At 40.5% G+C, this 26,978-nt stretch overlaps 1 protein-coding gene across 1 annotated transcript; it reads left to right on the plus strand.

Annotated features, from left to right (window-relative positions):
- The first annotated feature begins 10,719 nt into the window (after nucleotides 1-10,719).
- ISCA1 (iron-sulfur cluster assembly 1) lies at nucleotides 10,720-26,220 on the plus strand. Its single transcript, XM_072596973.1, has 4 exons — nucleotides 10,720-11,081; nucleotides 19,388-19,441; nucleotides 22,973-23,078; nucleotides 24,393-26,220. Exons 1-4 carry the CDS (start codon nucleotides 11,001-11,003, stop codon nucleotides 24,539-24,541), a joined length of 390 nt encoding a protein of 129 aa, XP_072453074.1. The 5' UTR covers nucleotides 10,720-11,000; the 3' UTR covers nucleotides 24,542-26,220.
- The last annotated feature ends 758 nt before the right edge of the window (nucleotides 26,221-26,978 follow it).

Here is a 26,978-nt window from a genome sequence, read left to right on the forward strand (position 1 = left end):
GAATGAAGATAAAACCTACATACATCTCCCTAGTTAGATACTGTAAAGTGTAGCCACAAAGAAAGAGTAGCAGCTGAGACACCCAGAAGTTCACAGGAGACAAAATCCAAGGATAGAGTTAGTGATCAAACTCATGTCTTCCAAGGCAAGAAGAGGAGCCACTGATACTTGGTGGGATGAAACCCATAACTGGACCATGGCTCTGGATTCAAAAGAAACAGGGTAGGTAAAAGGGGCTGGAGTGGGGAGATCAAGAGGTGATTTTGTCATTAGAATAAAATACAGGGCATCTAGACAGAAAGAAAAACTATTTGAATTTGGGAAACAGGTCAAAAGCCTCACACAGAGGTATGACAACTGTAGTAATTGAGGCTATAGTTATTCATTCAAACATATGCCAGAGCCCTCTCTCTGCCAAAAGCAGAACAGCTAATAACTTCTTGGGTTGCCTTAGTGATAATTTCATGCTTCGGAAAGTAGAGGAACCCGTAAGTGGAAATTCTCTTCTGGTGATTCTTACGAAAAGGGAAGAACTAGATTTCTGGGACAGAAATGATGGAAACACTGCGGAGAAGTAACCATTCAGTGCTTTTTGTTACTGACACTAGACAGAACCTATTTACCTGAACTGAGACTTTATATGCAAAACAGAGCTCATTGAATGTTAAATGCAACTTTAATGTGTATGTGTTACTCATGTAGGTGAAGTATGTGTCTGAGTGGATTATTCAAATGTGGCTCACAGGGAGTCATGAAAAGACATCTCTGGAAGCTCACCTACCGAAACAGTCTAGGGGGAAATGATTTTGTTCCAGAGTTCAAACTGCCTTCCTGTGTTGCTGTCCCTCAAAGAAGAAGGAGTACTCCAAGCTTATATCCTAAGGACTGATCCCCTACAAAATGCTACTTATACAAAAGATCATCACAAATAGTGAGCAGCAAATAAACCTATTTATCCAAGAATATAGCAAACAGAAATCAGGGAAGTTATACAGATTGTAACAGATCAAGTATAATACACAGAATGAATGAGCTTTCTCATTGGAGCAAGTATATGTGTGTATTTATCTACATAGATAGGGATATGAAATTCTCTGAAGTCTTTAAAAAGACAAATTGTAAATAAGGAACATTTGGAAATACCAGCTCCTTTCCAGGTCAGCTCACTCTCCCTCTGCTATAAGAACCAAGAAAATCTCTCCTCCCAAGATTTCTCCACAATTCCACTCCTCACCCAGGCAAACAGCATTGAGGATCTATGCAAATGATCCAAGCTTGTACCCTCGTTTACACACCAAATATAGATAGAAATAGATGGATGGAGAGTTACTATGATTTATCATACATGTGCTTTTGACAGAACTGGGGAGTAATTTTTACGTTCTGCTTAAAATAAGTTGTATCCATTTAAGAAGAACCAGTAGTTGGAGGAAAAAAACTGTACATGAGGCAGTTTTAGACAATTACCAAACTTATGGCTCTGTCTTGTATGTGCAAGGCAGGCAGGTAATGTGGATTATATGGAAAGAAACTTCATTTAATTGTCTAAATGCTTTGGACATAAACCACACTTAATGTTTGTTTAAATGAGGAAATTAAAGTTATAAATCTAATTTTCTTGGTACTTAGGCAGAATGACAACTGTCTTTATTAACCTTCTTTCTAATGTATTCCTAGGGGAGAGGAGAATAATTGCACTTTTTTTTTAATTTTAATTAATTTATTTAACTTTTAACATTCATTTTCACAAAATTTTGGGTTCCAAATTTTCTCCCCATTTGTCACCTCCCCCCACCCCAAAACACTGAGCATTCTAATTGCCCCTATCACCAATCTGCCCTCTCTTCTATCATCCCTTCCTTCCCTTGTCCCCATCTTCTCTTTCTTCCTGTAGAGCCACATAACTATCTATACCCCTTTACCTGTATTTCTTATTTCCTAGTGGCAAGAACAGTACTCGACAGTTGTTCCTAAAACTTTGAGTTCCAACTTCTCTTCATCCCTCCCTCCCCACCCATTCCCTTTGGAAGGCAAGCAATTCAATATAGGCCATATCTGTGTAGTTTTGCAAATGACTTCCATAATAGTTGTGTTGTGTAAGACTAACTATATTTCCCTCCATCCTATCCTGCCCCCCATTGCTTCTATTCTCTCTTTTGATCCTGTCCCTCCCCAAGAGTGTTGACTTCTAATTGCTCCCTCCTCCCATTACCCTCCCTTCCATCATCCCTCCCACCCTGCTTATCCCCTTATCCCCCACTTTCCTGTATTGTAAGATAGGTTTTCATACCAAAATGAGTGTACATTTTATTCCTTCCTTGAGTCGAATGTGATGAGAGTAACATCATGTTTTTCTCTCACCTCCCTTCTTTTCCCCTCTACTAAAAAGTCTTTTGCTTGCCTCTTTTGTGAGAGATAATTTGCCCCATTCCATTTCTCCCTTTCTCCTCCCAATATATTTCTCTCTCACCCCTTAATTTCATTTAAGATATGATCCCATCCTATTCAATTCACTCTGTGCTCTCTGTCTCTGTGTGTGTGTGTGTAATCCCACAAACTACTCAGATACTGAAAAGTTTCAAGAGTTACAAATATTTTCTTTCCATGTAGGAATGTAAACAGTTCAACTTTAGTAAGTCCCTTATGACTTTTCTTTGCTGTTTACCTTTTCATGCTTCTCTTCATTCTTGTGTTTGAAAGTCAAATTTTCTTTTCAGCTCTGGTCTTTTCATCAAGAATGCCTGAAAGTCCCCAATTTCATTGAAAGACCATTTTTTCCCCTGAAGTATTATACTCAGTTTTGCTGGGTAGGTGATTCTTGGTTTTAGTCCTAGTTCCTTTGACTTCTGGAATATCATATTCCACACCCTTCAATCCCTTAATGTAGAAGCTGCTAGATCTTGTGCTATCCTGATTGTATTTCCACAATACTTGAATTGTTTCTTTCGAGCTGCTTGCAATATTTTCTCCTTGACCAGGGAACTCTGGAATTTGGCCACAATGTTCCTAGGAGTTTCTCTTTTTGGATCTCTTTCAGGCGGTGATCTGTGGATTCCCTGAATACTTATTTTGCCCTCTGGTTCTAGAATCTCAGGGCAGTTTTCCTTGATCATTTCATGAAAGATGATGTCTAGGCTCTTTTTTTGATCATGGCTTTCAGGTAGTCCCATCATTTTTAAGTTGTCTCTCCTGGATCTATTTTCCAGGTCAGTTGTTTTTCCAATGAGATATTTCACATTATCTTCTATTTTTTCATTCTTTTGGTTTTGTTTTGTGATTTCTTGGTTTCTCATAAAGTCATTAGCCTCCATCTGTTCCATTCTAATTTTGAAGGAACTATTTTCTTCAGTGAGCTTTTGAACCTCCTTTTCCATTTGGTTAATTCTGCTTTTGAAAGCATTCTTCTCCTCATTGACTTTTTGAACCTCTTTTGCCAATTGAGTTAGCCTATTTTTCAAGATGTGATTTTCTTCAGCATTTTTTGGGGTCTCCTTTAGTAAGGTGTTGACCTGCTTTTCATGCTTTTCTTTCATCTCTCTCATTTCTCTTCCCAGTTTTTCCTCCATCTCTCTTACTTGATTTTCAAAATCCTTTTTGAGCTCTTCCATGGCCTGAGCCCATGGTATATTTATTTTGGATGTGTGGGATACAGAAGCCTTGACTTCTGTGTCTTTCCCTGATGGTAAGCATTGTTCTTCCTCATCAGAAAGGAAGGGAGGAATTATCTGTTCACCAAGAAAGTAACCTTCTATAGTCTTTTTTTTTTTTCCCTTTTCTGGGCATTTTCCCAGCCAGTGACTTGACTTCTGAGTTTTCTTTCCACTCCCACCATGCCTCCAGATCCGCCCAGCCAGTGCTTGGGGTCTGAGATTCAAATGCTGCTTCCCAGCCTCAGGGCTTTGGGGGGGGCAAGGCTGCTATTCAGTGTGAGATTAAGTTCAGGTGTTCAGGTGGGGGCAGGGCCGCCACACAGGGCTCAGTTCCCTCAGGGGGTTTATGCAGAGACCTTCAACAATGATCCAAGCTCCTGCCTGCTTGGGGAGCCCTGGTCTGGTGCAGCCTCTGCTGCTGCCTCCCGAGGGGGCCTGAGTTATGGGGACACCCCACTCCCCTCTCTACCAGCCAAAGAGACCCTCTCACCGACCCTTGTCACCTGTGGGTGGAGGGACCTGCGTGGCCACTGGAGATTCTGTCCCTGAACTGCTCGGATCTGTTCCTCTCTGTGCCACGCGGCCAAGGCAGGGCTGGGCTCTGCTCCAGTCTGGTGCACGACGGACCTTTCGCATCAGGTTTTCAGGTCTCTCTGGAACAGAAATCTTGTCCGCTCCGTTGTTCTGTGGCTTCTGCTGCTCCAGAATTTGTTGGGAGTTCTTCTTTACAGATATTTTATGAGCTGTGGGTTCGGAGCTAGCATATGTGTGTCTTTCTACTCCTCCATCTTGGCTCCTCCAATAACTGAACTTTTAAGAAATATTTCAGTGCTCTGCTTCATGTCTAGTTCCATATGAAACTTGCTCTTTTTGTAACTTGCTTCCAGCTATTACACACTTATAGTAAAATGTGTCAGTTGACAGAGCAATTTACTTTGCTCCTTAGTGCCATTTCTTCCAGTGTTTTCCTTTTCCATTGCCTTCTATATGTATTTGCTCTGTTCAAATGTGAAGCATTTTTCAAACTTGAAAAATGCCATGTGAATGTTGCTTTGTCCTTTGTTTTTGAAAAGAGCCAATGACATCACAAGGGTGATGTCTTGACTTACATGTTAATTAGATTTCAGGTAGGCACAGTTAGCAGAATTCTCAGCCTCACTCTCTCTTCCAGAATCTTTGAATCTAGTAGCAGGACAAAAGCCATGATGACTGGCGTGGATGACCTTGGCATCTCCAATGTCTGACCAAGCTCTGAGTGCTTCAGCCACCTTCACAGCCATGGAGAAAACATTGTTCCCATCCATCCATTCTGCCAGGACAAGTCTTCACATGCTTGAGGTAGATATTCTCCTAACTCATCAATGAGGTTGAGATCAGTTACCCTCAACCCGGTTTAGCCCATTTGTATGTCAAGATGGTTTTGCAGGGTGTGGCCACTGCACATGCTACAGATTCTTGAAGCCACAGGTAAGAGTAGAATGACAGATAGACTCCAAAGGTGGATGGGTTGCTCTTGAAAAAGGCCCAGAAAGCCCTCACACTAGAGGTGCTAATCCTCCCTATACCCCCATATAAATGTAGTACCTTATTTCCCCTTTCACACATGGTACCCCCAGAATTGCTACTCCAGGTTCCTTTCTACATGGATTGCTAATAATAATAATAGCTTATACTCATAGCCCAATTTACAGTTTACAAAGTACGTAAGGTCCAATTTCTAGTTTGATTCTCACAGCAGCCCTGTAAAGCAGATAGTGCAGGTCTTTTCCCCATTTACAAATGAAGAAACAGAGTCACAGAAAGCCTAAGCGATTCACCCAAGGCCACACAGCTAGGAATCAGAAGAACCCAGACTCAAACCCAGGTCATCTGACTCCAAATCCAGCACCCTTTCTCAGTCACTTGCCTCATCATGGGCAGAATATCAGACCTTAAGTCTAGAAGACCCAAGTTCAAATCTCACCTCAGACTCTTACTACTAGTTGTGTGATTCTGGGCAAGTCACAAGTCATTGCCTCAGTTTCCTCATCTGTAAAATAGGGATAATAATAGCACTAACCTACCAAGATTGTTGTAAAGATCACATTAGATAATTATAAAGCACTTAGCAGCTGGGCCAGAGGACGTGCTATATAAATGTTCACTATTATTTTCATCGTTATTGTTATTCCATTTCCCTGCTTTGCTCCCCTCTCTTTCATCCATTTCTTTCCAAGTTTCACCATCCTCCAGTATTCAGCTTGGTATCCCTCTGATGGTTTTCTGTCTGTGACTGGTTTCTTCCTTTTCCCTCTTCTGAAATTTAATTTGATTCAATAAGTATTTATTATGTCCCTTCCTTTTTCCAAGCATTATTAGGTCCCTTCTGTTTTTTCTGTGCTCAATTTTGGAGATAAACAAAAACGGGCCCCGTTCTCAAAGCGTTTATATTCTTCAGGATGGGGAGGATATAAAACATATAGTACAGATAAGTACAAAATATATGCAAAACAAATACAAAGTAATTTTTTTTAAGATTCAAGAATTAAGCTGAAACAAGCCTTAATTGTTATCTAAGCCAATCCCTTTTACAACTGACAAAGGTCACCTGGTGTCAGCAGACTTGGATCAACTGTTAATACAAACTGAATATGATGAATCCGTTAACCATTCTGAGCTCCAATTTTATCACCTATAAAAACTGACCATAAAAGCACCTTCCTCACAGGATTATTGAGAGGATCAAAAGAAATGATGAAAATAAAGCATTTTGCAAACTTTAAAAAATGCCACATAAATGTCGTATCTGTGGCATCCCTCCCACCTTTACACATGGTATCTGCAGGAATAGCTGTCTCAGGTTCAAGATCCTCCACAGGTCAATGTCCACTCCAAACAACAGCTCACACTTCTTCATCAATTAATTTCCTTTTTCTCCAGTCAGTCACAGAATCACTAAATTTGAGAGCTGGAAGGGGCCTCATTTAGTCTAAACTATTGGTAAAAACAAGTTCCACTACAACATACCTTACCAGTCACTCAGCTTCAAAGTGAAGACCTCTAAGTGACACCACTGGTTCTCAGAGCAGCCCCTTCTCCTTTTAATAGCTCTAATTATTAGGAAGTCTTTCCTGACGTCAAGCTGAAATTGGTCTCTTTGCAGCTTCCACCTCCTCATTCTGTCCTCTGGAGCCAAGCAGAATAAATCTAATCACCCATTCACATAACAGGCACTTGAGGAAGGCTATCCTGTTCCCTCTCCACTGCCCCACCAAATCTTTTCTTCTCCATGCTAACTAAATATGCCCAGTTCCTCCAACCAATCCTTATATAATGCGGATTCAAGGCAGTGAACCAAACTGGTTAGACACTCTCCAGCTAATCAATGTCCAAAAATGAATGCAATCCTCCAGATGAAGTCTGACGGGGGTAGAGTACAGTAGGACCATCTCTTCCTTATTCCTAAAAGTTCTATGCCTCTTGAGGCAGCCCAACATGACTTTCACTTTTTTGGCTTCCATGTTACAATGCAATTACAATCGTACCTTGCAATGCACTAAGAGCTCTAGATCTTTTTCAGAACAACTGCTATCTAATCATGTCTTTTTTATACCCAAATGCAAGGCTTTTACATATATCCCTATTGAATTTCATATTATTAGATTCAATTCAATGCTCTAATCAATCAAAATCCTTTCAGAGCAGAAGCAAAGCTATGATGGAAGAGTAATAGGAAGAAATACAGCAAGTTTCCCCCAACAAAATTCCTCCGAAGAGATCTAGAAAACACACCAAACTGAAGACTGATAGGGAAATCCAAGGAAAAGGTCACTGTGAGTCATCTTGCCAGACTATGTCTGCCTAGGAAGACAGAGAGCTCTACGGACACTTGAGATAGGGCTGAGCAAGGAGCACTCCATCACAGGGAGAATACAGTAGTATATGGAAAGAAAAAAAATGCATCCACAAATTTAAGTTTAATCTGCATCGATCACGTTTTCTCCATCACTTTCTTAAATCTAGAAAAAAAATAAAACAATAAGCCAAGTCCTGATTTGTAGTGTTTGATTTCTGAGGTGTAAATGCCAACACTAAGTATTTGATAAGCCTGTAAGAGCAGGCTCCCACACATCCCTGCACAGGAATCACACTTGAAAGGGAAGTCCACGGGTGAGGAATATGTTGGGAGTGTCCACTCACTGCAGGATGACGTTAGATTAGGTAAGGTTATGGCACTGTCCACAGTGGACCTGCTCCTCACTGAGCATATCTCCATTGAAAAGGCAGCTCCACTGACACAGACGGACCTGCTCCACCACAGAATTATTGGTGTCTTTCCTTGAGCTTGCTGCTTGCTGGGCACAGTGCCTGCTCAGTGTACCTCTGCTTCTCACTGGGTGCTATGGTGTGGAATGATTTTTGCCTTTCTGGGCCTTTATTCTCTTGGGGTGTAGTGGTAACAGAAGACGGATAGTTCTTTGGTCTGAAAGGACACACAGCTAACAAAAGCCAAGCAGACAGCTCCTGGGCCAAGGTTGGGTATGTCTTTTTCTACTTATTGGCCAAAGAATAAACATTCTATTTCAGAGAAATACTTACCTTTGGTCCCTTTTATCCCTCTCTGGCTAAGCTGCAAATGAATTTGAGCCAGGACAAAAGGAAATCCAGAAAGGCAAGGACACTGTTCTCTACCCATCCCTGTCTTTAGTATATGTAGTTGTTAAGATACCTGAAGTACCTGTCTCAGAGGCAGTATCATGTTTGGAAAATCAAACTACCACTCTGTGATGGCAAGCAAAGTAGGATCTTTTGCTGTTTTTGTTTTAGTATAATCAAGTACCTCTGAATGAATCTTGCCTTTATCAATCAAGAGTCTTTATTAGAAGTACAAGTTTAACTAGAAACAGTATATGTATTTGTATTGTTAATTATTTTAATGTGATTAAAAATCTTCCCCACCCTTTAATGGGCCTGCCCATTAAGAGGAATATAATTAGGGAAGATTTGTAGGAAGGCCCACACCTTTTGTTAAGTTTCTAATGAGGTACTGGCTGCCCATGTCAGAGGGCATCTCAAGGGTTGTGATGCTCTCTGGCTCTAAAAGAATGTATAAGTATTGTGAGGGTGAGGTTTTACTTTGGGGCTTAGTTTTTAGAAGAAGCTTTGTGTGCCAGATGAGACTCTGGGAAGCTGCTAAGCAGTCCCCTTGGCTTTGAAAATCTAGGTGTTGGTACTTCCCTCTCTGGTAACTATGGTCAGACAGTTGGATCTGTTGATCTACGATATATGTATTGCTTATGTCAAACATTTGGAAGCATGTCTATTGATTTTGATTTCTCTGTATTTTTTCTGAAGTTCAGGGTGCTGACTTTTTTTGACCCCTCAAAAGTTTCCTTTCCTTTTATAAATGCAGATCTAAGTACCTGTGGTAGCAGGCCTCCCTGTGTATGTCAGGGTATTTACTGTTACACACTCTGACCTCCATCTTCCTTTAGACCCTGGTGAAGACAGCCCAGGACCCTGAGGCCAAAAACCTTGGGAACAGCCATGTCCCCCACCAACAGACCTGCTCCCAACCCAGCCCCCACAGCCATCGATGAGGGAAGAAATCATGGAAAAGGGACTCACCTTCTTATCACCACCAGCAACAGGTGACACCTGACATCCACAGAAAGATGAGCACAGGAAGTGGCAGCACCCCCCAAAACAGCCCTGCTTCCAGCATCGTATAAGCAGCCATCCTCTGAGGAGGCAACTCCTGCAAAGATGCCAAGCATCCTCAAAAACTGCCCACCAACTTAATCATGTTTAATGTTACTATCAAGCCAGCTGTTGCTAAAGCAACAAGTCCAGATGAGAGAGTGAGGAGGCAGAATGTGTCAGGCAGGTCACCCCCCCCACCCCCCACTGCCTTGACCACTTAGACCCTGATGGAGAGAGGCCAGGATTCTGAACCCCAAAACCTTGGGAACAGCAATCCTTCCAACCAAGCGCCCTAAGGCATCACCCTGGGAAGCAGCCCCGAGGAGATGCCGCCTGGCAACTGGTACTTTAGCCCGCTATGTGGAAGACCCAGAAAATAAGCTTCTCCTCACTACAGTCTTTAGAGCTGCCAAATGTGTTGCCAGCTTCACCAACAGACCTGAAGGACTTTCCCTTGGCTTTGTAGCCCTGGCCTCTCTGAGCAGGGGCAGTCTCTCTTTTCCATTGCCATGAGACTTTACCCATCCAGGGGCAGCTGGGGGGCACAGGGCAGCCTCAGGAAGACTCATCTTCCAGAGTTCAGACCTGACTCAAACACTTCCTGGTGGTGTGACCCTGGACAAGTCACTTAACCCTGTTTGCCTCAGTTTCCTCACCTGCAAAATGGAGAAGGAAATGGCAAGAAAAAAAAGGGTCGGGAAAAGTCACCCATCCCTGAGCAGCCAGCAAGCACTCTGCCCACTCGTTAAAATTCCACGGTAAAATCCAACTGCTTCAGGGGGCGCTACTTTGATGTTAGCCATTTAATTCGTCCCGGCCGCACCTGAGGACCCCCATGGTGCGGTGTGGCCGCACCTGAGGACCCCCATGGTGTGGCAGCACACCAGTGAGCAGCGGGTTAGAAGGGGGGGGGATGCTTGTGAAAAGGGCGGTTGGTGACCGTGCAGCCCCGCAGCAGTACCACAATGAGGAGCCTGCGGGAGCCAGTGTTTGTTTACACCACATCTGTCCGTCAAGGCGTGGCTGTTCTGTGGACTGTCTGGACTTAAGGAAGTGACTGGGAGAAGATGTCAATAATGCGGGTTAAGGTTAGGGATGCCTCCTGCATACATTTTTTCCTCTCAGAAAGCCGGTTGTTAAATATTTACCAGCATACCTCTGGTGCATAAGGCTAAACTCGGGGGGGGGGGGCCGCCCCACTGGGAGCGGTGCGAGCTGACTCGGCCGGCCTGGCTCCAAACAAGTGGGGAACAGCACGCTGCCCGATAAAGACTCGCGAAGCAGGAACGCCGCACGCAGCCCACATCCGGGCCCAAGCGCGTCGGGTCTGACGTCTTGCCTTTCGGCGTCGTGACGCAAGAGCCCGTTAATTTCGTTACGTTGATTCGTTGCGCGATCACGCCCTACGTCACACGCGGGAAATACCGAGTGCCTGTCGGATCCCTGACACGCCCCCTCCCCCTCCCAGGCCCTCCCTTTCCCGTCAGTCACTGCCGTCTGTCCAATAGGAGCGCGGAGGAGGGGAGGGGCGGGGGACGTCGTCCCGCGTGCGGCAGCTTGTGGCGTCAGCGCGCCCGCCGGCCGTGTCCATGGAGAGCCGCTGAGCCGCGGGAGCACCTCCTTGGAAAGGGAAGGGGGGCGGGGGTGGAGGAGGCCGAGCAGGGAAAGATGTCCGCCTCGTTAGTGCGAGCCACGGTCCGGGCGGTGAGCAAGAGGAAGCTGCAGCCCACCCGGGCAGCCCTGACCCTGGTGAGTGGCGTGTGCGCGGCGGCCGGGTCCCATCCGGGCTCCTCGGGGCTCTTGACATTGACTTCACCTCCATTTCTCCGAGAGATAGGAGAGGGCACGGGGATGAGTGGAGTGGGGGAAAGCAGCTCCCAAGCCAGCCGGGTACCTTGGCATGGGGAGGGGGAAAACTTCCCACCCGGGGCCATTGGGATTTCTTGGACCTCGGAACGAGCTGGATAAACAAGGGTCGGCTCCTGAATCTGAAGGGTTAAAGCGGTTCCGTGGACGAACTACATTTCCCAGCAACCCGCGCAGCCTCAGCCCCCTGAACCCAGGCGGGCAGGGGGCGGGGCCTCGGGGCTGCTTGCTCCTGGGAGATAAGAGAACCCTGTTTATGGAAGGAGTGCGTGGGCAGGTTTTTGTTGTTGTTTTTAATATTTTATGGATTCTCTTTTAAAACGTTGTCATTGACGTTCATTGCCGCCCGCTCCCACGGAGCGCTTCTTTCTACTACTAGTAATAGGTATAGTCAATTAAAACCAGTTACTTTAACCATGTCTGAAAAATGTGTTAAACAGGGATACAGACTTAAAGGCACAAAGAAAGGGCCAGACGTTATCACATGGGTCGGCCATTCCCTACCCCTCTCTACCCCTGTGGCTCCTGAAGAGTCCACAGCTTGGAGATCCCATGGAATTATCAGGGACAGTAGAGATCCTCTTCTAGTCCAAAAAAAAAAAGAGGTCTAGGAGATTGAAGGGATCCTGCAGCCCCCCAGGTAGAAAGTTGCAGAGCCAGGGTTCTGTACAGACTTGTAACTTCAGTCATCAATCCAACTACACCTAGCCACTGGCTCTGACAAAAGACTTAACCAAGAATTGAATTGTAAGCTCCTTTAGGGAAGAAACCTATGTTTTTTCGGTGTCCTGAAAAGCTCATGAAACATGAATAAGAATACGCACAACGGAAACAAGTAAACATCAAATATGCCTTAACATGGGCATCCCAGACATCCAGTATTTGTGGCTTTGGGAGATGGGGATTTCAGTAGGAAGCACATTACTGTTTTTAAGCATTCTTTTGGATATTTTTCCCTTAGATTGAGAAAGATTTTTCCAGTAGACTGCTCTTTTGATACCAATTCTAGTAACTCTGGAAATAAATGATGCTAAAGAAGGATAAATAAAGAACTGAATTTGTAAAAATGTTAGAATTGAAAGTAACTTTAAAGATCAAATGAGAAATTTGTAAAAAACTTAATACAGGACCTGGCACATATCAGATGCTATATAAATGCTAATTTCCTTCCCCACTCTCTCCCACCATAGTATCATAATTTTAGAGCTGGAAAGGACTTTTGACATCATCATAGACAAGGTAAAGCACTTGGCCCCTTTCTGACCCAAGGCACGAACTTATATCTCCTGACTCCCATTCCAGCATTCACTCTGAATTCAGAATTCAGTCCTGATTTTCCTTTCTCTTTTGATGTGTTATTGATTCTTTGCTTTCATCCCCCACATTATTGATACGTCCTAAACACTTTTCTCCCTTGTAATAAATAAGTATATGCTAGCAAACACCTCAGCACCGCGGCTCACCCAGATGTGTGTGCATCATTCTACATTCACACTCCACCGCCTCTCTACTGAGGCTCTGCCTGATTTTAATTTTACTTTATTGTGAATTTTTCTATTATCATAAACGTGACAATATCTACAAACAGGAACATTTCTCTGAACATGAACAGAAAAAGATTTGATGAAGCCACGAATTTCCATTATATACAGCTTGAGGGGGGGTTTTTTGCTTATATTTCAGATTTAACTTGGTAGTTACAACAATGTCCCTTTCTAAACTTCCTTATGCTCTCTCTTCTACTGATATTTTAAAATGATTCATTGACATTTTCTTTTTAATGTCACTATTACTACCTGTACTCCTTTCTCAGTTCTCCTTTGCACCACAACCTTCCTGCTCAGATAAAAACTTTGCCTTTTAACAAACAAGTATAGTCTGGAAAAACAAATCCACAGATGTCTGAAAATATATTTCTCATTCGACAGCTCTACTCTATTACCTCTCTGCTAAGAGGTAGAACACATGATTATTATCAGTCTACTAGAGATGTGATTGATCATTCCATAGATCATAGATCTTAAAAGTCATAGGGGTAGTTATATGAAATAGAGAATAGAGAAAGGGGGCTTGTACTCAGGAAGACCTGAGTTCAAATCCTTCTTTGGACACTTATAGCTATATGACTGTAGATAAGTCACTTAACCTCTCTCAGCTTCAATTTACTCATCTATAAAATGGAAATAATAGCATTTATTTCACAAGATTGCTGTGGGGCTCAAACAAGTTAAGTTTTTCACAGTTGTTTTCCTGGGCTGCACGGGTCTGACCATGTCACTCCCCTAGTCAGTGAACTCCAGTGGTTCCGTTACCTCTAGATGAAGTATAAGACCATGTTTTGTTTTTAAAGCCCTTCGTCACCTGACCTGCTCCCTTCCACACCTTGTACACATTCTTGTCCTCTATCTTCTGTATGGTCCTGCGTTGCTGGCTTCCTTCATGCTCTCCCCATAAGACACTTCCATCTCCCGATTCCAGACATTGTCACTGACCTGAGATGTTCTCTCTCTTCTTCACTTCCTTCAAGTCTCAGCTAAAATCTCAACTTCGTCAAGAAGCATTTTCTGGTTCCTCCCCTTACTAGTGTTTTCCCCTTGAGATTATCCCCAGTTTATCCCATATGTCCTTTCTTGTACACAGTTCTCATGTTGATTCCCTCCATCAGGTTATAAGATCCTTGAAGCCAGAAACTGTTTTGCCTTTACTTGTAACCCCCAGTGCTTACCACAGTGCCTGGCGCGTAATAGGTGTTTAATAAATGCCTATTGACTGGTTGGCCTGGTTTTACAATATTGTGGTCATTGTATAAACTGTTCTAGTTACAGTCATTTCCCTCTGCCTCAGGTAGTATAGATCTTCCTGCGTTTTCTGAATCTACCATTTTTTAAATCATTATTTTAGCAATAATATTCCATTATGTTCACATACCCTTAATTTATTCAGCCATTCCTCAATTAATGGGCCACAAACTTGATTTCTAGTTCTTCACTACAACAAAAAGTGCTGCTGTATTCTTTTTTTGTGCATATAAATCCCTTTTCTCTTTGATCTTTTTGAAGTACAAGCTTGTTGTTAGTATTGCCGGATCAGAGTTTGCACAATTTAGTGACTTTGGAAACATAACTGAAAATTATTTTCCGGAGTAGTTGGACCACTCCACAGCTCTAGCCATCTTCCTGCTTCTTCAAAATGATTCCAGAATGAATCAGTTTTCTTCTGCTTCTCATTTACTGCTCTAAATGTTAGAATTGGATTGCCCACACAAGTGAATCTGATAATTGATAGAAATTTTAATACCTAAGAAGGATGACCCATTTCATGTAGCCTTTTGCAGTTCTGTCCTTTACTGGCTTTATGACCTCGGGCAAGTCAGTTTAACCTCTGTGGGGCCCATTTTCTTCATCAGTAGAACAAAGAAGTATGATTGGGCAACCTCTTAACTTTCCTTCCAATTTCAAATCTCTAATCCTATGATAATAATTGTTGGCCACCTACTACATGTGATATGCTAATAATTTAGTCTCATTGAAAACCCTAAGAAAGTAGCATGGCAAAGTAGAAGGTCATTGAACTGGGAGTCAAGTAATCTAGATTCTTTTTTTTAATCTAGATTCTTCTTATGTGACCACAGATAAACTATTTTGCCTCTAGTGACTGGTTATTCATTGTAAAATTAGTAAGTTAACCGATCACCACACTGACCAACCACAATCCCAGAGGACACATGATGAAAACAGGCTGCCCATCTCCTGAAAGAGATTGAGCCTTTTTTTTTGAGTGGGCAGTTTGGTGTATTTCTTTTCTTTGACCATAGCATTTGGAACAGGGACTTTTTTTTCTTGATTGCTCCATTGGGGAAGGGGATTTAGGAAGGAAAGAAGGCAGCTCTTCATTTTTTTAATTTAATTTCTTAAAAAATAAGATTAGTAAATTAGACTAGTCAACTGAAACTCATTTTACATTATGAAATTCTATAGAGTATGTGAAAGGATGGGAGATAGGGAATGAATTAAGAGTGTTTAAAAAAAAACTACCTGAATTTCATCTCTGGTTTCGTATTCATTATTTCTGATGCTTCAGTCTTGCTTCAAATTCTCCAGCAAAAAGGCAGTATGTTGTGGAGTGGAGGACTCCAAAGAGTACATAACATGAGAACCTGAAAGAGGGGAAGATATCTCATTGTTTTACCTCCCTTTTACTTGCTGTATCTAAGCTATCATTTCTCACTTCAAATTATCTCTGAGTTACCCCCTTTTCTGATATACTGATAGCCTAAATTATGTAAAATACTGATTTCATCTTAGCATTTGCCGGCACAAAAGTCCATATGGTCCCTAACTGCTTGGTCTGGCTCTCCTACTTGGCTTTTAATTTATTAAAATAATTCCCTTACTTTCAATTCCCTACAGTTTAGCCATCCTGTTTTCCTATGACTCCTTAATACAAGCCCCTTCAATCCAGTCCAACTGATATGTTTATTATTGCATGATCCCACCTTGTTAATTTTCATGTCCATACTTTTGTTTTTTAAAAAAAATCATAGAATGATAGATCCAGAGCTGGTAGGAAAAGATGCTTTATTGATGCCATTTTAAAAAATAAATGTCATTTCCCAATATACTCTCATTGAATCTTTCCTTGTAAAAAAAAAATCATTAAGCAGAAACAGCTGCCAAAAATATCTGACAGCATATTTTTACCCATGACCCGTCATCCTGCCACTCTTTCCCCTTTGGGAAGAAGTTGATTTTTTGAACCCAAGTATAGCATGTTACATCCCTATTAAACTTTATTTTGGATTAATTCTGTTGTTCTAGCCTGTTGAAAATTTTTCAGATTCTGACTGTCATCCCATAGTCATTCCTCTCAACTTTGTGTCATCTGCATATCTGATAAATTGGCCAACTATGCTGCTATTCAGATATTTTAAAAATATTGAATAATACATGACCAAGGAATTATAAATGAGGTTCTGGTAATAGGGGATGGCTTTCTGGAGAGTACATACTGCAGTGGATCTATGGTCTCATTGATATGGGTATTCCAGTGATGCTGATCAACTCATTTATACCTGTTCATCCTGTGGAGCTCTTGTCCATGTCCTTCTCTAAAGAGGGGGAAAGAGTGGTTTCCCAGCATGCTGCTGAGCCTCTTTGACTCTCTGGACATCGAGGATATCAGTGGAGCAAGCTGACTGCATTTATTCTTTGCTGTCAATCGATGCATCACATCCCTCAGTAGAGTGTAAAGCTCTCTGTTTTATTTTATTTTTTCTGGTACCAACAGCTCACACAGTGCACCCTTAATAAATATTGTTTAATTGCCACTAGCTGGTACTAAAACCTAAGATCCTGCTGATATTGTTATTTGTATTTGACCCAGACAGTCACCCTCCTCATTCCATGCAACAGTTGGGCTTGTTTGTCATCGTTAGGAACATAGAATCTTAGAATGGGAGGTCATTCATTCCCTTATCTCTGCTTCCTCTAAAAGGTCGTCTCCTTTCCTCTGTTCAAAGATACAGACCCGTTTCTGGCTTCTAAAAGGCAGATGTTACTAACATCCTCATGTAACTACTCAACCTTTGCCTTCACCTCCAGGCAATTTGTTTCTTGCCCATTCCATACTTCTCATGTACCCTGAACAGTCTCCCCAAACTGACCCCACCTATTCATAGCAACTACAGTTCCTCTTCTGTTGCCACACCTTTCCCTGCTTTGTTCTTAGGTCCCTCTAGTTTCCCAAATAGCTTCCTTTTTTCCCTTAAACTTCTTCCTTAAATTGTTCATTCTGTTTACGATCCCTTCTTTTTTCTTGTTCCACTTATAACTCCGTTAAGATATTAATGCCCCTTAACACACACCTCCTCACTGCTTCTTTTCATAGAATTGCAGAATTTAGATTTGGATGATGCCTTTCCAGAGTTTTTGTACTTTGGAAAGACATTGTCCAAATCTAAAATTCTAAATATATTTTCTGTTCCTGAGATTTAGAAATGTATTCTGTTGATCCACACTTGGTATTATTTATTTTAATCAGATTTCACCTCTATTAAAAATGTTGGGGAAGAGGGTGACAGAACCATGAACGTAGTACGATCTGTCTCAGTCCACACACCCTTCTATTATTAGCACTTCATGGACCCAAGCCTTTGTGTTTTTGGAATCCAGAGTTTTTGACTCAGCAGTGACATAAGCCCGAAGTTTCGGTTCACCACTCACGAGCTATAAACCTATCACTATCAGATAACATGTATATGATAACATCTTTTATCTCAGAGCCCCTCCAAAAAAGATGGTTCAGTTCAGAAGGGACACACCAAGGCAGTTTTATTAATGTTTTGTTAAATTGAGTTTACACATTTAAAAAAATAAAATATGTAATAACTTATAACAGTTTCAACAACTGTTACAACAATCCTCTTTTTATTCTTTGTTTATTGAAATGTAAAGATGCTTGAAGGATCCTAATCCGGGGGTGAGGAACCTGTGACCTCAAGGCCATGTATGACCCTCTTGGTCCTCAAGTGTAGCCCTTTGACTGAAGTTTGTTCTGTGAAGTCTAGATTTAGTCAAACAGCCACACTTCAGAACCCAGAGGGCCACATGTAGCCTTGAAGCCAAAGATTTCCCATTGCCACCAACTCAGTGCCTAGGAGTTGAGCTACTGAATTAGTGGGTAATATTTTATTGCTAGTAGACTTTCAAAAAAATAAAATAGACTTGAGTATTGGGTACAGTACTTTAAAACAGGTCTGCACAACATGGCGGCCCACAATTAATGTAGAGGATACAAAAGAAAGTAAAGATGTAGCAAGTGCTTTGTCAGTGCCCCACTTAACCTGCCTTCTGCTAGTCACTGTTGTGCCCATCGTGTAACTTGACGGGTGGGTTGCCACTGCGTATTCTCTCCTATTTGTCACATGACCCATGGCAACCAACCTTCATCAGTCTCTAGTCTGAGAGGAGTGAGAGTCATATCTTTTCGCTATGTTTTGAATAGTACTGGTACTATTGTACTATAGTACAAAGTGAGAGCAGCCACATGCCAACACAACTGATGCCCGCTTTACGATGAGTGGCAGCACCGCAAGGTCTTCTTCCCCACCCTCAACCATGGCTCCCCTCCAAGTTACATGAGTGTGGCACATTCTTCAAAGTCAGACACTCAATTCAGTATTTCTTTGTCTGGGAGCAGTTGCTGTGGAGATTTTTTGGTTCTAACATTAAAGTGATAAATGGGTGATAAAAAGAAACAGAAGAGTTAATCAGAACATAGTGTTTAATCCAGAATGGACAAGTAGATACTTGTTTACTTACATGAGGCAAAACATTGTGTCTTGTTTGTCGAGAAGTAATAGCTGTTCCAAAGGAATATAATCTTTGTTGCCACTTCAAAATATCCTGACTTAAGCAAATTGGACACCAATGAAAAACAAATTAAAGCATCCAAATTGTTGAAAAAAATCTCATTGGGAAGCAATGGTTTTTCAGGAAAGTAAACTCAGAAAATGAGGTGACTACTAAGGTTTGTTTTCAGATTTCTAAAGAAATCAATTTCAAACATGATTTTGGAGTATGGTAAACTGCTGACAAAAAGTGTAATGTGTCCCATTAACTAAATGTAAACAGTAAGAAAACCTGGAAAATTTTTAAAACTTGTACTGCTTAGCAAAGTAATTTTTTAAACATTAATGTGATTTCATGATAAAAATCTTAAGTGTAATTAATTGAAACTTTCCTTTTTTAATATGGTTTGTTTGCAAAATAGTTTAATCATTTATTATACCTTTACTTGGAAAGTGAGCTGCTAAAAACCTGTCTGCTGCCCGAAGGAGTTTAGTCTATTTTAATTTTGGCCCCTACCTACTGCCAAGTTGTGCAAGTCTGCTTTAAAATATTAAAGAACAAAACATGAAAAGAAGAATATAACAAAGTTTTTGATGTTGTTTCCAGCAGAGTAGAAAGACTTGGTTTGACTCATTGTTCCTTGTTCTGGAACTTAATGCCTCTGCCATTGGGCAAGTTGTTTCACTTCTGTAATGAGGAAAGTTATTTTATAAATTGTAAACTCCTGTGTGAATAGTAACGTGAGCTATTATTATGAGTCTTTTTGGGAAAAATGCTAAAATCTATGGAGAAGATAAAGTAGACATTTAAGTCAAAGTTTAATTTTCTTTTGTTTTTCAGACACCAGCAGCTGTGAATAAGATAAAACAGCTTCTTAAAGATAAACCAGAAAATGTAAGTAGAAAATGATGCATGACCATGAAATACAAATTGTGTTGGGAAATTATTTTACCCTTAGGCTGGGTATAACAATACATAGTGGAAAGAATTCTAGATTTTAGGGCAGAGGATTCTCTCCGGGCCCCCTTTTCCTTATTCTGTAAAAATGATAGGGTTGGACTCCACAATCAAAGATCCCTTCACAATTGAAATCCGTAATTCACTTATCCAGAACACGTGATATAAATCCAGGTTTGTTTCTTACCTATACCCTGAATATATTTTTTTAATGTATATAATTGCATGTTGTCTCCTACATTAGAATGTAAACTCCTTAAAGGAAGGAGCTGTTTTTATCATGGCATCTGCAGAATTTAGCACAGTGCCTGAGACTTAGTGGGCTCTTAATAATTGCTTGTTGATTGACCAGAGGGAGAAAGAAAATGGTAATTAGAGGTGATTTCCAAACACATTTGATTTTGGATTTTGTCTTTTCATTTAAAATCAATTAATCTTTCAAAAGATTAGAGAGCAAAATTTAATGAGTAGGTTTATTCATTTGTAACTCCTATTGAATAACACAGATCTAGAGAAGGTAAGAGTCAGACCTATCTTTTGTACCCAATCTTTTAACTGACCTCGGTCCAGTTCATTTAATTCTGAACCTTCACGCACTCTATAGAATGAGTGGCAAGCAGTATAGGATAGCAGAGCATAAGCCTGACTCCCAAGTCAGGAGATGTGGGTTCTAATGCTGGCTCTGCCACTAATGAGCTATTGCCCTCATACCACTATGAAATGTTTATAATGTGCTCTTTTAACCAAAACTTTAGGATAGTTTGTTTGCTTTCCAAACAAATCTATGTAGTTCCATCAGGCTGGTATCCACTTGTAATCCCCGCTATGGGGGAGACTGAAGTTGCTGGATCTCTTGAATTTGGAAATCCTGAACTCCAGGAGGGTTACAGCCAATCAGGTGTCTACATTAAGTCTGGTACTAGTATGGTGAGCACCCAGCCATGGATAGCCATGAGGCTGCACACAGATGGGAAAAGAAGTCCAGGTCAAAATAGCTCAGGTAAAAAAAGAAACAGGTTTAAGATTCCATGCCAGTTAGTATTAGGGTCTAGCCCACAAGTGGTCACTACACTTGTAGCCTGGACAAAACGGGGAAACCTACTCTCAGAAAACATAAATGTAATCAGATATTTTCATGTAAAATTATCTTCTGTGGCAATTTGCTATACATTTCGTTTTAAATGTCCACATCCATTCCCAATAATTATGTTTCCTGTTTGGTTGTGTCTTGTGGTGTGATGCAGCCTTTGGCTTCAGAACCTTACCTAACAAGGATTATAATTTATCCCCGTCTGAACGTGAACTGTCCTGTCAAGTTATATTTAAACATGGAGGCAGAAGAGAGCAAGCTGTGCTCGGGGAACTGCTAGAGGGTCTAGTCTGGCTGGAGTAGGGTGTATGAAGTCAGATGAGTAGTAGACCAGGAGGCTGGAGAAATAGGTTGGGACAAAATCTTGATTTCTTAGAAGATTGTATTCTATCTAAGCAAAAAGTATAAATAAAAAAGGATGTGTGTGTGAAATGATCAAAAAAGGCATATAAGATAGACTGGAGAGAGGGAAGACTACAGGGCAAACAATTTATAAGCCTGTTGAAGTAAATCCAAGTAAGAAATAGGACTCTGAACTAGAGTGGTGATGACAAAAAGGGGACTGGTGGAAGGAGATATAGTGAGAGGACTTAACAACTGCTTGGCTCTTAGGGCAAAGGGAGGAGCATTCACAGACAGGCCTTAATTCTGAGTTATGGAAAGAGTTGTGATACCATTAGCAGGAATAGAAAAATTAGGAGGAATACCAGATTTGGGGGGAAAAGCAAGTATTAAAAATTGGTAACTACATCCTTCTTGGGACTATATAAAAAGAAAACTGTGGACACAAATATAGTAGTGAATAAACAGAAGATACAGAGAAAATAACTAATAAACTTGTAGATGTGCATTATATTTTAAAATTCATTTTAAATTGTAATTTTTTATAAATTTATTCTTACTTAGTTTTATTAAAGTTAGGGTTTTTTTGTTTGATTTAAAAGGATGTGGCCCTTTGGAGCAGACCAGCGTAGGAGGATATAGACCATAGGGTTCTGAGATTGCCATGTTTCCTGGTGCTTGGCTCTCATTTTAAACACAGAACTCTGTGAAGAAGGAGCAATCGAAAGAGACAAGTAGCCCTCCTGGGAAGGGGAGGGACCTTTTAAGACTTCTGACAAAAGTTTGTTAGGAGTTTATTTTAGTACAGACCATTGGAGCAGTTATCAAGAGAGTCTAAGCCTGAGTCTGCCACTAATTTGATGTGTGTGACTGGACAGACTTCATCACCTTTCTGGCCTCAGAATTTTTGTTTTTGTTGTTTGTTTATTTTTAATGGGAGCTTAGGCCAGGTCCTAATATAGCAGGGGTCTGGGGTCATCCACAACATATTTATAGCCTACGTGTGGTGGCAGCCCCTCAACATGCTGTTTGGCTCATTAACATCCATTCTCACAGTCCTGCATTCTAACATAATCAAGGGCATATGTTTGTGTATTTCCTTACTAATTACAAAAATTGCACATTTCTCCCATTCAACTAGCTTGTAGACATCACCACACCCCAACTTATTAAATATTAATTATTTAATAAGCTAGAGACACCTCTTTTCCCATAAAGTTGTTCATATCTGTAAATCAAAACCCTTAATCTATTCAGTTTAAATAAATATTAAAGTTGCTGGCTCTACAATGTATTAATGAGTTACTGGTAGCACAAAGACATAAATTATTGTTTACAATACGTAAAGATCATCACTATAACTTACATAGCATGGTTCTATCATTTAGTTACCTCCAGATAACAAGCCTCCTCTCAAGAATCTTCTTTATCCTCTTTCTCTATACCTTATTCTCTCTCTTCACAGATGACTCCTCACAGAATTCTCTTTGTAATCTTTCTTCACCATGTAAGAGTTAATCAATTCTCCCAAGAAAAAAGTTTTCTCGTCTATTTTCTCCAGTTTCCCTCAAACTTTCATATTAACTTGTCTTTTCAGTCTCTCTATAGAGAGACTCCAACAAGCTTTCCTGTATCTTAAAGATACAAGTAACAATTTCTGTAGCCTCTGTAGAGGTGTTACACTAACATAAAATTAAGAGGGGGAAAAAAAGCTTTCTTTTAGTGAATTGTCAAAGAAACATTTAAATTATTTGGGGGCTTATGAAGTTTTTTTGTACTATAAAGAGGTATTCTATCATAAGTGCTTTCCTTAGGGAGCAGAATATGATTATTAACCCTTGTAATGAAAAGAAGCTTATTCCTGCTTAGTCTTTACAAAAGGCCATTTTAACCAGAGAAATGCTTGTTCACATTTTCTAGTTTACATATGAATGAATCAAGATTGGTAGCTGAGTTTTGAGTTTGTTATTGTCTGTGTCTTAATACATAAAAATAAAAGTTATGTCTAAGAGAAAGCACTTTAAATTCTCTTTTAGATAGGTCTGAAAGTTGGGGTCCGGACCAGAGGTTGTAATGGACTTTCTTACACTTTAGAATACACCAAGACAAAAGGAGAGTCTGATGAAGAAGTTGTACAGGATGGTAAGTCTTTTCTTAAAAATGCTTGGTAACTTGATGTGCCCCAAATCTGCGCCTTCACTGCATGAGGCATGTGTTGTTTCATCTAATGAGCCAGCATTGTTAAGCTTTTTATATAATAAAAAGTCATTTCACTCATCTGCATTTGTCTGCTTTCCTTAGACAGTTTATAGGAAGCCAGCGCTTCTCTTTATGCCCTCAAACAACCTCATTTTTTTTTTTTTTTTGGTTGCCAGCCTGTGCTTTGGGGAAATTCTTGTCTACTTTCCTGGCCACATCTCTAAGCTTTTATTACTGCGAAATATAGTGTTTTGCCTGTAATGTTTATCTCCCAGCTAGCTGGCCAACAACTTGTAAAAGTTCCTTTGAAAGACAAATGAATAATTCTTCACCTTCTGAAAAACTTCCTAACTCTAGTGTGGAACATGTGGTATGAAGTGCCCTGGATTGAACATAGTCACATACCTTAGGTGCTGAAATTTGACTCATTTAGTTGTTTCTTATATCTGCAGGGCACTAAGCTCTTGCCACATGCCCTTTTCATGGTTGTTTTGTTTTGTTTTTCCTTTAGGCTGTAGTGAGAAACAGAAGGTTCTGGGCTCAACCCTTAATGAAACCAATTGATTTTTTTTTTTTAATTCTAAAACTTAATTTGATTAAAAGAGCTTTTATTCTTGAAACAAAAGGAATAAGGTTTATGCTTAAATAATATTTAATCTTTTCTAAAGAGAGAAGCAACCATATTTTGGTGTCTTTTTTATTTGTCCAGATTTTCTACCAAATACTGGTATCATCAAGTTAGGCCAGATTTTGTATTATCCGTGTAATTGGGTCATTACAGTTTCCATGATAATTACTTATTATTATTAAAATAGCAGTATTAGTTAATTGTCATTGTGCACAGCTCAAAATTAGGCAATAGAATAGCCAAGCCTGTTCTAAAAAATCATATGACGCTTACTTCCTGAACATAATTTTGGTGCTTTTGTTAAAACCTTCAATCTTACCAAAGTTATTACTTAGATTTTAAAGACATTTGAATGCAATGAGAGGTAAATCAGTGTTTTACATGGAAACATCATTCATTTGCTCATGTGCAGAACCCCAGCTACCCTACTGTAATTGCTTTTCTATAAGTCATAATACTGGTACAACAAGAAAAATAGGAAACTGACCACTTTGATAGGATTACTAAAATATATACAAAGCTTCCTGTTTAGCTTTGTGTCTTCTGTTTGAAGTTCATTTGCGCTTTGGTTTGGCAAGCTCTACAAGGATGTTGAGACACTCTGTAACATGTGTTTTGTTTTCCTTAAGGAATTAGAGTATTCATCGAAAAGAAAGCACAGCTAACACTTTTAGGAACAGAAATGGACTATGTAGAAGACAAATTGTCCAGTGAATTTGTTTTCAATAACCCAAACATCAAAGGAACTTGTGGCTGTGGAGAAAGCTTTAACTTTTGAAAACTCAGGACTACTTTGGCATTAAGTACCAAGAATGCTCGTGTTCAACCATGTGGCTTTCTAAAGAAATCATGTTTCTTTCAGGTTCTGGGCCTTGCAATGTATGGCTGCCTTATGAGGAAAATAAAGTTAATGCATTTTGAAAATAAAACCATTGTGTTAAATTCCAGAAAAATTGGTCTTTGCACCATCTTTTAGCTGACAGATTGAGTTCTAGAAAATCTCTGAGGAGCACTGATAATTTACTGTTCTGTAAGAAAAAAAAATCCTTATTTTGAGTTTATATCTCCATTTATTTCTCTTAGAACAAATTTTCCTTGTCTTATTGATAAGGTTCAGTCTTGCATTTCACACAGTTGTGCATATAAGTGGCCATCTGACGAGCAGGTATAATTGTGAAATGTTTTCATCATTTTTACATTTCAGTCCCTGATTTTTGACTCTCAAAATTCAGAGGCAGAAAATCTGACTCCTGGTAGCAAAGGACTTTGGAGATCTCTCACCAACTCAGATTTATCAAAGCTTTTTTTATCAGAAGGCCTTAACTTGTAACAGTCATGGTCACTGAGTGTAGATAAGTTTTTAGAAACACTGCAAAGAATTTCTAGATGACAGCGCTTTCTAAAAATATATATCTTCAGTCTCTAATTTTTAACTTCTTATTTCTTCCACCCTGTCTTCCTAAAGCATGATTCCTAAGCTCACTTAGAATTTAAGAACTGGATGGAATCTTATAGGCCATCTAGTTCAGTCCCAAAGGCCTGATAAGGTGGGGCAACCTCCCCAGGGTCATGTCCTTGAGATCATGGCAAAGCCAGGACCAGACAGAAGTTTCTTAACTCACAGGCAGGCTTTCCACGGGGCCACAGTGCCTCTAAAGATCCATGTCTCTTATCCCCTCCTAAGCAATACAGGTTGTCCTTGTCTGTGCTCATAGGCAGTAGAGAAAAGTGACAGATCTGTACTTGTCTTGACTATGAAAAGAACACAGGGGCCTTCGTAGCTAGCTGAATTCCCTCGTCCCTCAGCTAAGTGGACGACCGTTGTGTTTAAGTGACAGAACTTGGAGAGGAAGTTGTTTGAATTGCTTTCTTTCTTTGCATCTCTACAACCACAGTTCAAAAAGTCAAAGAGGGTGAGTAATGGAGCAACCTGAAAATCCTTTTTTAAAGACTTAGTCTAACTGCTATAGCTGTTGTGCTCCGCTTCAGTAGATGGTTGTCTTTCCTGAAGTTTCAAATTTAATATTTTCTGAATTCTAACCTATTGCTGGAAGATTAAAGGAATAGCCTTTTTTTAAAATGAACGTGAACTAATACTCATTCCCACAGTTTTCTCTGACAGTGTTCATTTTATATTCTAATTCTTGATTCTGCAGGGTTTGACATATTGAATGCTTCGTGTTGTGTGGTAGTATCTATGCTTCTTGTCTGAAAGTTAACACTGTCAAAACTGAAGTAGTTTTGAGTTCCTTTAAATATGATTGTCATGTTCATATCCTGCTCACTTGCGTCCTGTTCATAAGAACCTGATGCACAACACGCACAAAACTTTAAGAATATTATGTAAGTGCTAGTAACAACTTGTGTAGTTAATATTATTTTGTTGATCGATTTATAATTTGTGCAATATTGTATGTAAAAGTCTTTGTTGCCAATAAAATTGTATCCTCTGTATAAGCATGAGATTTTCTTTTTTGACGGAGAACATAAAAAGAACCGTAGGCTAGTAGCAATCATCACTCACAGAAGGACAACCCTCCTAGTTTCCTCCCTCGTGTCTAGACTACTGCCATAGTTTCCTAGTTGGACTCCACGCCTCCAGGATTTCCCCTTCCCCCTCCCATTCCATCTTACAAATGGCAGCGTATTCAGTATTCCTCTAACGTGATTTTCAGTGTGTCACTCACTCCCTTGCTCAAGCAGTCCCAACTGAAACACAGCCTCTCCTTCAAAGCCCTCCATCCATTGACAGTCCTCTTCACCAGCCTCCTTGTTGCTGTTCCTTTATTCGGGCCATCCACTCAGCCCAGCTGACTCTGGATCACCACAACCTACCCCTGCCTGTCTTTTGAATGTTGCATTCGTCCTGCCCAAGCATAATATTTGTTATAGCTGACATTAAAGATCATTTTAAAATTTGTGGAATGCTTTATATCTATTGCTTCTGTTGAGCTTCACGATATCTCAATGAGGTAAATGCTATAGCCATCCTCTCCATCCTACAGGTGAGACAGCCAAGGCTCAAGAGCAGTTAAGAGGCTTGCCCAGAGTCAAGAGGCAGAATTTGAACTCAGGTTCTTCAAGTCTTGTACTCTTTCTGTTATGCCTGAGTGCCACCTGAGGTGATGGTGGCTTGATCACGTGACTGAAGATCAGGAAGTTGAACCAGGTTACATGATCCCTCCATCATTTCTAAGACCTATGATTCTAAAAGT

This window comes from Notamacropus eugenii, chromosome 3, assembly GCF_028372415.1.
Source record: "Notamacropus eugenii isolate mMacEug1 chromosome 3, mMacEug1.pri_v2, whole genome shotgun sequence".
NCBI lineage: Eukaryota > Metazoa > Chordata > Mammalia > Diprotodontia > Macropodidae > Notamacropus > Notamacropus eugenii.

Bases quoted from the DNA above. Each gene is read 5' to 3' on its own strand.
- ISCA1 (XM_072596973.1), top strand. From the start codon at position 11,001: ATGTCCGCCTCGTTAGTGCGAGCCACGGTCCGGGCGGTGAGCAAGAGG. The intron at 11,082-19,387 runs GTGAGTGGCGTG...TTTGTTTTTCAG, and splicing joins CCCGGGCAGCCCTGACCCTG to ACACCAGCAGCTGTGAATAA. The intron at 19,442-22,972 runs GTAAGTAGAAAA...ATTCTCTTTTAG, and splicing joins TTAAAGATAAACCAGAAAAT to ATAGGTCTGAAAGTTGGGGT.